The 10,704-nt window shown below is 39.3% G+C and overlaps 1 protein-coding gene across 1 annotated transcript; it reads left to right on the forward strand.

Moving 5' to 3' along the window:
- The first annotated feature begins 2,558 nt into the window (after positions 1-2,558).
- LOC6054100 (protein NLRC5) lies at positions 2,559-9,783 on the forward strand. The gene is made up of 3 exons (XM_001870036.2): positions 2,559-3,562; positions 9,159-9,294; positions 9,365-9,783. Exons 1-3 carry the CDS (start codon positions 2,674-2,676, stop codon positions 9,630-9,632), a joined length of 1,293 nt encoding a protein of 430 aa, XP_001870071.2. The 5' UTR covers positions 2,559-2,673; the 3' UTR covers positions 9,633-9,783.
- Positions 9,784-10,704: the final 921 nt, after the last annotated feature.

A 10,704-nucleotide genomic window follows, 5' to 3' on the forward strand; every position in this document is an offset into this window, starting at 1 on the left:
CAGAGAACAGATGTACATCTTGGTTCTAACTTGTGTGTAAACCGTGTAAACTAAAAAAATGCGTTGCATACAATCTTGCATCAAAGAAATTAGAGTGTGCAGGATACGCTTGGCGGCGCCACCGTCGCGGCTGAGAATACTTGACCTAACAATGAAAAAGGATCAATAATTTCGAAAGAAAGTGAATGTTAACCTTGTTTAAATATAAAATTCACTTCTGTATAATTCCAGTTGACTAAAATAATGCAAAAATGCAATAACATTAACAAAAACATAACAAAAAAATCATTCAAAAATGATTTTTCAAGCGACAACTTAAAATAGTCCCTTTACACATGTTATGTCCGATTTCGTTTTGTTTACCTTCTTTGGCGCATAAAATTGCAACCCTCTGATGAAGGGCAGTCAGACATTGGTCTGATGTCGTTCGTACGGAATGTTTTATGCAGTGATTAGATGGTCCAACGTTCTGCTACTGTAGGCCATCATGATTTTGGAAGTGGCGCTATCTAGTCGGATGGTGCACACCCTAGCTCTTTTCAACGTATTTTGGTTTGAATTTTTACACACGTTTTTCAATGCTGTTTGTTCAATGATATACATCTGTTCTCTGTGATTTAGGTATAAACAGAGTTTTGGAGTTCCTTACAGCTGTGTGTAACACTAGGGTGTAATATGGTTGTATGGAAAAAAATAAAGATGTCCAAGCACAGCAATTTTTCAGTTCCTTTTGGGGTCCTAAACAACTCCCCAAAGTTTGGGAACGATTGGTTTAGTCCTCACTTTGCGCAAAGCGATTCAATTTTCCATATAAATTTGTATGGGAAAAACCATTTTTTTGGATTTTGATATTTATAAAATCCACGTTTCACGCTGTACTAAAATCGGATTCATATTCGGATGCTCTGGAATGTGCTCTACAACTTTCCCGAAGAGAGTATGGTGGTAACTTGCTCCTATAAACAGATACAGCGTTTTCAAAACTCGTCTAAAACGTGTTTTTTGATCGAAAATCACGTTTTAGACGAGTTTTGAGGACGCTGTATCTTCTTTCAGCGACAAGCTAGCACCATACTCTCTTCGGGAAAGTTGTAGAGCACATTCCAGAGCATCCGAATATGAATCCGATTTTAGTACAGCGTGAAACGTGGATTTTATAAATATCAAAATCCAAAAAAATGGTTTTTCCCATACAAATTTATATGGAAAATTGAATCGCTTTGCGCAATGTGAGGACTAAACCAATCGTTCTCAAACTTTGGGGAGTGGTTTAGGACCCCAAAAGGAACTGAAAAATTGCTGTGCTGGAAAATCGATTTTCATATTACACCCTAGTGTAACACATCGTAATTCAATCGAAGGCATTATTACTTATAACTATTGAGTAGACAAGAGTAAGAAAATTCTTGGAACGTCAAAAAGCGACAAACGACAAGATAGCACGGCAGCGTCGATTTGCCCTTGTAACCATCCCCCAGGAACAGGTGTGTTGAAAACCGGCGCGTGATTTTCCGCCTGTTGGCTTCGCGACGCTTGATGTCGCCTTCGGGAAAATAAGCAGACGTCGTCCGTGCCAAAACGGCGCATCTATAACTTACTCGCAGGACAGGACGTCACCCTCCATTTCTCAAAAAAAAAAGTAAAAAGAGAAAACTTCCACTGACCAGAACAAGAAAACGGCGAAAAAACTAAATCCCATAATTAATCTAAATATAGCCAAATATGACCGACAGCGGAACATGCGAAATGGCAAAATAAATATATAAAATAAAAACGCCCCTCCAATAAAAATTGTAAAAAAAACTGCATGTAAACAAAAATCTCGCGCGACTAGTTTATAAAAATAAACAAACGCCGGTCTGTCTCCTGGCTCACATGGTCGGGCGGTCGGGGCCGTTGTAAATCCGCCCAAGTGACCGCCAACGCCAGCACAAACCGACGCAGAAGTTCCGTTCTATATGGCAATTTGTCTCAAAGCGATTTCCATGGCTAACAACGATTGTAGTTGATAAAATGAAAAAAGTTGTATACGCAATTTTTTTTAAATAATTGAATGAAATTTATCGTGATTAATTTTAAATTATATCAAATAATTATTTTAAAAAATCCACAAAATAAAAACAGGTTCAATGCCAAAGGCATTATGAATGGCTGTTACATTATAGCTTTATATACCTTTTATCTTCCCAAATACCGTCCAACTCTCGGCGAAACTTAATTGAGGATCTCGTGGAGATTTTCCCTTATCCCCTAAACATGGAGCATAGACTCTTCCCGTCTTCCAAATTTCGGCGATGGGTGGATGATGATGTTGGAATCAGTTCAGATGTTTTTTTTTATACATTCCTAGGCAATCTACTAAAATCACCTTCTCTTATCGAAGCAAAGTTCAATCAAACAGCTGCTGGCAAATTCCCGAACCAATATCCGCAAATTGCCATGGATCCCGTTTTGTATACCGAAATTTGCTGCGTCGCGTTCCTTAAAACAAACCATTCCCACAGTGCCTCCGTCCTCACCATGAGGAGACGCCAAAATCGCATCACACTCGCTCGTGGCGGACTTTTCGTTAGTTGGCACCCGACGACGGTATCGATCAAACGTGCCCGGCGTTCCGGCTCATATTTCAAGTGCAAATTTTGCAGGCCACAGGCCAAGTCGCGAAGCGCAGTGATGAAGTATCCTAATACGTTGGACATTAACACGCACCGGGCGTACTTTTGCGAGCACCAGCTGTCCAGCGATGCGAATCGCCACGTGGACGGAATCAACCTGGACTGGGACACGTGCAATCCGCAACCGTTGAAGATACTGTGCCTAAACACGATCGCCAACAACTGGCTAACGATTCCGTTCTTCCGTGAGATTCCACTGGGCGAGGATAGACACTTCCTGTTGGACTTGCTGGATTTGAGCTTTCCGTTGGAGAATCTGTGTGCGAGGATTCGCAGTGATGCCTTCTGGAGGCGTGCCTTCGTCAACAGGTGGAAAACGTACTACCCGATCGACGTGGACGAAAAACCGTGGATTCGAGTGTACCTGGAGAAGCACATCTCGGAAATGTTGGAAAACTTGAAGCCAGCCGATTACGAGCAGGAAATCGTTCAAAAGCTGGTCGACCTGTGCTCGCTGCACGTGCGTGAACTCCGAATTGACCACTTGGAGCCACCAACGAACGAGAACGGGGACCACATTCCGTTCGATTTGATTCTTTCGAATCTCCGTGAACTGCGCAAGGTCAACATCACGTACGATGTGAAAAATGCCGGCAACAATTTCTACCTCGGGTGTGCCACCATCACGGACAAGGACATCAAGCTGATGACCCAGGGCCTGGAACGGTGTTACGAACTAACGGAGTTTCGGCTGCACAGTACAAAGCTGGAACCGGCGATGATGAAACGGTTGGCCACGGCCATGGACAAGGGTTGTCCGAACTTGGCGTCGGTTGGCTTTCCGCACTGTCGCTGCGGAGACGTCGGGGTGCGGGCCTTTTTCGACGCACTGTCGCCGGAATCGTTGCCGAACGTGAAGGAAGTGGTGCTGACGAATAACTTTCTTTGTAAGTTAAACCTGTTTTCAGACTTGAAATATTCAAAACAAAACACAATCTATGTTTTGGAAGAAATCTGTCAAATCGTCGCCATCGTGCTAACTTGTCGTACGTGCATTTTTGGCCAAATTGTGTTAAGAACGCCATTTTGTGCAGCTCACAATGCCTCACCTTTTGACCGTCACAGATCCCCAAAATTCGATTTCAATCCTGAGATATTCAACAAAAACCGAAAAAACTCCGTGCATTTTTGTCACTTTACCAGTGCTGTTAAACGTTTAAATTAACGACGTTTAACTTAACGGAATCGTTAAAAGTTAACCTAAACGTGAACGCGAACGGAGCCTACGTTGATCTTAACGAGAACGTGAACGGAGCACGTTAATTAACGTCGTTAATTAACGCCGTTAATTAACGCGTTAATCCTTCTGAGGCCCCGACTTTGAGGGCCTGTATATCCCAAATGACAACATTTAGCGGGTTACTTCCAATTGGACTTGACTCTATAAGCTTCCGGAAGAGGTATTTGGCCATCGTGGCCACCGGTTCCGGCAACCCGGAACTTCCGGAAAACATATTTTTTACTGGTTTTATCAAGAAACAAGTATTTGAGTAAATTTTTCAAACGGATGTTTTTTTTTTGTTAATCTTAACATTGCCTGTTTTGGGTCGATTCAGGCCAGTCTTCGGCAAAGTTGTAGGTATGGATAAGGACTACACTGATAAAAAAATGATTCACTTAATTTTTCGATGTAAAATCAAATTTGCAATCAAAAAATACTTATGTGAAATTTTGATAAAGTGCACCGTTTTCAAGTTATAGCCATTTTTAGGTAACTTTTTTGAAAAAAGTCGCAGTTATTGATTTTTTTAAATCAGTGCCCACGTTTGCCCACTTTTGAAAAAAAAAATTTGAAAGGCTGATAAAATTTTAAACTTTGTTGATACGACCCATATTTGCCCACTTTTTTTTTTTTTTGTTCTTTATTATAGAGTTTTTCAGCCGGAGGCTGGTTCGACTTATTTGCCCACTTCATATTTTTTTCATATCGATGTACGGATTTTTTTTTAAATCGAGACTAACATTTCAAAAGGGCGTAATATTGAATGTTTGGCCCTTTTGAAATGTTAGTCTTGATTAAAAAAAATAAAATATTGTTTTCGAAAAGATCGGAAAATTTTACGAATGTTTCATATTTTAACATTGAAAATCGGACCATTAGTTGCTGAAATATCGACATTAGAAAATTGTGGGTTGTTTGGGTGAGACATAGAAAACATCAATTTTCCATTCCCTTGTGGAACACCAATCAGTGAGGTACTCCTGGATATTAGCTCCTGAAAAGTGCTTAAAAAGTGCAAAAATGCCTCACGGCAAGAAAAAGAGGCGGTCCTCACCAGCAGGATCGGCAGATTTGAAGAAGCTAAAGAATGCCGAAGCGCTACCTGCAAAGCCAGGCAGTTTGAGCAAGGACGCTCAAAAATTGTCTGGAAACCAGTTCGCTACCCTTCCTGTGGACGTGAGCGAGAAGGAAGAATTTGAACGACGGGAAAAGTTGCCACCCATTTTTGTGAAAACATCGTCATCGGATTCGGTGCTTAAGTGGCTGACCGGGTTTATCAAATCTGGTGCTTTACGAGCTTCCATTCGCTTGTGTGCTGATGGACTCAAAATTCTGCTACCTACCAGAAAGGATTACAACTACGTTCGGGATTTCCTGAACAACACCAAGATTGAATACTACAGCCATGACGATCCAGGTAAACGCCCCATGAAACAGGTCCTCCGAGCCCTGTACGACATGGATGTGAGTGTGCTGAAAGAAGAGCTCAAAACTCTGAAGTTGAACGTGATCGAAGTCTTCAAGATGACGAGACACAACAAGGACATCAAGTATCGTGATCAACTGTACCTGGTTCATTTCGAGAAAGGATCAACAACGCCGTCTGAGCTGAAAGCAGTTCGGGCAATTTTCAACATCATCGTGTCTTGGGAACGTTATCGTCCAGTGCACCGTGACGTGACGCAATGTTCGAACTGCTTGCAGTTTGGACATGGTGGAAGGAACTGATTCATCAAGAGTCGTTGTGCAACCTGCGGAGGTGAGCACAAAACTCAAGCTTGCGAAACAATCAACGAGAACATCGAAGCGAAATGCTTCAATTGCGGCGGCGACCATTCGACCAAGAATCGAAGCTGCCCAAAACGTGCTGAGTTTGTAAAAATTCGGCAGCAAGCGACGACGAGGCACCAACCAAATCGTCGCAGAACACCACCAACTTTCACGGACGTGGATTTTCCTGCTTTGGCGTCGCCAGGAGCGGGATCTGTTCGAGTGGTTCCAAATCTGCAGCCATTGCCGTTGAATCAGCGGCAAAAAGTTGCAGAGAATACAACACCTCCAGGCTTCAGTCAGCAACCGAGGGAAAACCAACCAACATCAACGGGTGAAGGCAGCAGTGACCTGTTTTCACCACAGGAACTTTTGAACATTTTCATCGAGATGACAACAACACTGCGTGGTTGCAAAACTCGTGCGGAACAAGTAAGAACGCTTGGAGGATTTATCTTAAAATACAGTTCGTAGTTTACTCGTTCTAATGATTTTGAATATTTCAATGAATTTTCTTTTTTAGTTTTAAGTTAGGATTTGTTGTTAAAGTGATTTTTTTTTCTTTTTTACCCAAATGTATTCGATTCAATGCAATAATGTAAAACAATTTGAAGTAAATAAAATAAATTTGATCAGTTAATAATAAAACGAAAAATACCACAAAGATGAAGAGCATTAGGCCATACCACTTAGCATGTAAAACAAATGTAATTATTATAAGAATATTCAATAAAGACATATATAATTTCAAAATTTCAAACATCAATTTTCCTGTTTTTAAACCTTTGCATGGCAATTTCTCAGCAAGTAAGGGTCGTATCAACAAAGTTCAAAAAGCAAAATATAGAGAATTTTCTCAGCTTTTCAAAAATATGAAGTGGGCAAATATGGGCACTGATTTAAAAAATCAATAACTGCAACTATTTTCAAAACAAGTTACCTAAAAATGGCTATAACTTGAAAACGGTGCACTTTATAAAAATTTCCCTAGAGTACTTTTTGATTGCAAAATCTATTTTACATCGAAAAATGAAGTTAAAAAAATTTTGCGATCAATATTTCGATTTTTCAAAAAAATCAGTATTGATTTATAAAATCATAACTCGGTCAAAGATTTTTTGCCCGCTCTGAAAATTTCTGAAAAGTTGGCATCTGATGTCCCCTAAAACATATCAGAAAAAACAGTGTTTTTTGCAAATCAAGTTTTAGTGGCAAAAAGTGAAATTAAAAATCACCAAAAATTTGTTTAGCGTGTATCATTTTTTTCAGTGTAGTCTTTATCCGTACCTACAACTTTGCCGAAGACACCAAACTGATAAAAAAAATCCTTTGAAAGAAACAGATTTCATTTTTGTATGGACAGCTGCCAAATTTGTTTGGAAAATTATATGGACAAACTAATGATGCAAAATGGCTTCTTTGGGCATACCGAAGGCACCAAAAAAGTGTACAAGGGATTAAAAAATAAAAAAAAATCGAATGACCGAAATATCAGAGAATTGCTCTTCTGCGACCCTATATTGTTAAATTTGAAAAGTTGCAATTTTTCAATATTTTATAACCACCGATATTTTGCATATAAAAATTCTAAATCACTCTAGAATAGTGTTGGGATCATAATCGAGCTGGACAATAAAAAATATGACAACAATAAAAAATCCTGATTTGATAATCTGCAGATTCGATTATCCAAAGTGAAATTTTCCCAAGGCCTTTGGATAATCGAGTCTGGACTAGACTAGTTTTCCAATATTTTGATAGCGTTTGCTAAATTTTAGGAGAATTGCTCAAAATCCGTACATTTTGCCAGCGTTTAAGCTGTAGCGTGTGAGAGACAGTTCGACTCCATTTTTTTAAGTATAGATGTCAGTAAACGTTTCAGTTTTTAGTCAAGGTATGATAGATTTGAGTTCCTGAACACGATTTAATTGAATTTTGATCAGTCGTGTGGTGTCCGTCGGATTGATCAGTGTGAATCGTTTTGGGAATTCATGGAAGAAAGGATTCGCTTCGTCGTGTTTTTAAGTTGTATTTTTGATGACGAGTCGGTTGTTCGCCGTCCGGTTTTAGCAAATTCTTTGCTAAATTTGTTATAAAAAAAGTCGTGCGCTGTGTAGCAGCACTATTTGAGATTGTCGTGATATTAATGTATGAATTACACGTCGCCGAATAAAACTTCAATAAAATATAATTACATTTCGTTTTGAAAGTCCTTCTCATAGCAACTTGCTCCGGCACGCCGGCGGTATGAAGTTAAAAATACGCGATTAAATAAGTCCTTCTCATAACGTCGCAGCTCGTGAGTTGACATTATAATCAGTCAAAAAAAAACAAGAACAAGATATTTATTTTAAACCTAATCTAATCTAATCTAATCTAATCAGACCCTAGCGCAGCCAATCTTTCGAAGGGATCCTGGAGAGTGCCTTAGGTTAGATGACGCCTAGCACTCTTCTTGTCATTTATTGACATTTGTAGTGCGCCATTGCATCGAAATGCATTGAAACATCACAAGCGTTGAAGCGGCCAGGCCTACTGCGTAAAGCCGTATCGCAGAGATGACTCGTAATTGGGTTGAGTTTGAGCACAGAGTGTTCGAACAACAACACAATTCTGAATCGACAGGGGAGGAAGAAGCGTGGGGACACACCACCATACGCTCCGAGATTTTGGTTGTATTCGTTGGGAGCACCATGCTAAGAAGGTTTGGTACTCCGGGACCCTCTGGGATGGGACATTGTATTTCCACGAATGCCCTGGACATTATTTGCCGTGGTTATAGCGCCACAACTCGCTCTCTGTAACAGTATTCCTAATTCCAGTCCACGCTCACCAAGTCGTCACGGACGGAGGATCGAACCCCGCCACGAGCGACTTAGATTTTTCGTTCATATTCATCATTTCACGGCCGCTCCCCAAGATATTTATTTTAAACCTAAAGTGAAAAAAAAATATGTGAAAATGTGTTGTAGTAAAAATGCTAGTGATCATCGTGGATTTATTTAAACACAGCATTTCGTGAAAAGGGGAAGTAAATATGTTCTGTAAGCAGATAAACTAGAAATTGTGATTTTATAATCCAATAAAAAGCCTGAAAAGAGGGTCCACTATTGAAAAGGGGTCCACTAATGTTATCAAGTTCAATTCGTTTTTTTTCTAGTCTGGAAAATTATTTTTTACTTATTTTTGACCGAATTTTGGTCTTTGCAAAAGATGAACATTATGAAAAATGAGTTAAATTTATAAAATTTTTGTAAAATTTTATGATCTCCAAAAAAAATTCCAACATTTTTTTAAGAAGCGTAATTGGGATTTCTGTAGTGGTTCGCAGGAAGTTATACTTCTTTTTAAAAATATAAATCCCTGAATTAAAAAGAAATAAGGCAGTTCGGATATTTTTTCAGCAGATTTATCAAAAATCTAGAATATCTAAATTAAAAAGGGGAATATCGCACAATACTAAAAGTTTGACATTTTTTGTTTAATTTCAGCTGCCGAAAGCATCCTCTTTCTGGTCCACCTGGTTCGTCGACGGCCTATCGAACGGTTAGACCTACGCCTCAATCCCATCGGCAATCCTGGCGCAATAATTATACTCACGATGATGTTCTATCTGCCACTGAAAGAGTTAGTTGTTTGATTAAATTCAAACATCTCATAAAGCGTTTTTAAGAGATTTTTTCTAATTTTCCCCTAGACTGAACCTCAGCTGCTGTTCGATCGACGAGGAAATCGAAGAGTACCTGCTGATGATGCTGCGGTTCAACAAGAGTGTAAAGTTCCTGGACTTGTCCTCGAACAAGCTCGGTCCAGCGATGGGTGCCGGCCTGGTGGAACGGATCAAGGAGAACAAAACGCTGCAACGCTTCGACCTGCGCAACACCGAAATTTCGGCGGACTTTCGCGCACTCATCGATGAAACGGTGATGGAAAATCGCGAAAAACACAGCCTGAGTGATTGGTGAGGGTGATCTGGGACGGTTTCTAGCGTGATGGACAGGTGCGGTGGATAAGTGTGTTTAAATGTTGTCAACTGTCGCAAGGGAAATATACAGTATGTAAAAAAAGTATTTACACCCCTTGGGCACTATGCACATATTGTGATGAAACATCTAAACAATTTAATGTTGACAGAAACCTAGTACTACGTTTTGTTCAGAAACTCATGCCAGACATTTTACTACAAAAAGCTCATGAAAATATGATTTCTATAAAAAGTTATATAACAAATACTATTACGAAAATAAAAAAGGTGCAAAAAAAGTTTGTACACCTTTCGAAAAATTAACATAAATAATGTTATTTGTTGACAAATCACCATAAATCCAGTCTCCCAACTCCAAATAGGCATCCTTGACTGATTAAAAAGTAATTTGGATTGAATATAAAGTTTACTAACTACTTAGTATAAAAGTTTATATAACTCTGGAAATTCTATATAAAACTTATCTAAACTTAATTTTGCAAACTTTTAATTCAACTAAATGTCAATATATTACCATAGAATTGCTAAATAAACATTTTGGAGTGGGTATAACACCGTTTTGGGGATATTTGTATCGATAGAATAGATTTTTCGTTGGAATTTCCTACCAACCCGGAATTACGTCGTAGGAAAATCCGCCGGCATCCGAACCGGTCCACGATTCACAAGTCAACCTATGTGGAATCGGAAAGGGCATAAAATTTCCGATCTTTTGATACCCATACATCTAGGTTTTCTTTAAAACCTACGTTTTTAAATACCAGGGCAAAAAGTAAGTTTGATCCACGAGAACAAAAATTACGAAATTCCATACATTTTTGGCAAATTGCTCAATCGAAACCATAACAACGTTTTTGCCTAGGTATTTAAAAACGTGGGTTTTATAGAAAACCTAGATGTATGGGTATCAAAAGATCGGAAATTTTATGCCCTTTCTGATGCCTCATAGGTTGACTTGTGAATTGTGGACCGGTTCAGATGCCGGCGGATTTTCCGACGACGTAATTCCGGGTTGGTAGGAAATTCCTACGAAAAATCTATTCTATCGATAC

The sequence above is a fragment of the Culex quinquefasciatus genome, chromosome 3 (assembly GCF_015732765.1).
Source record: "Culex quinquefasciatus strain JHB chromosome 3, VPISU_Cqui_1.0_pri_paternal, whole genome shotgun sequence".
NCBI classification, from domain to species: domain Eukaryota; kingdom Metazoa; phylum Arthropoda; class Insecta; order Diptera; family Culicidae; genus Culex; species Culex quinquefasciatus.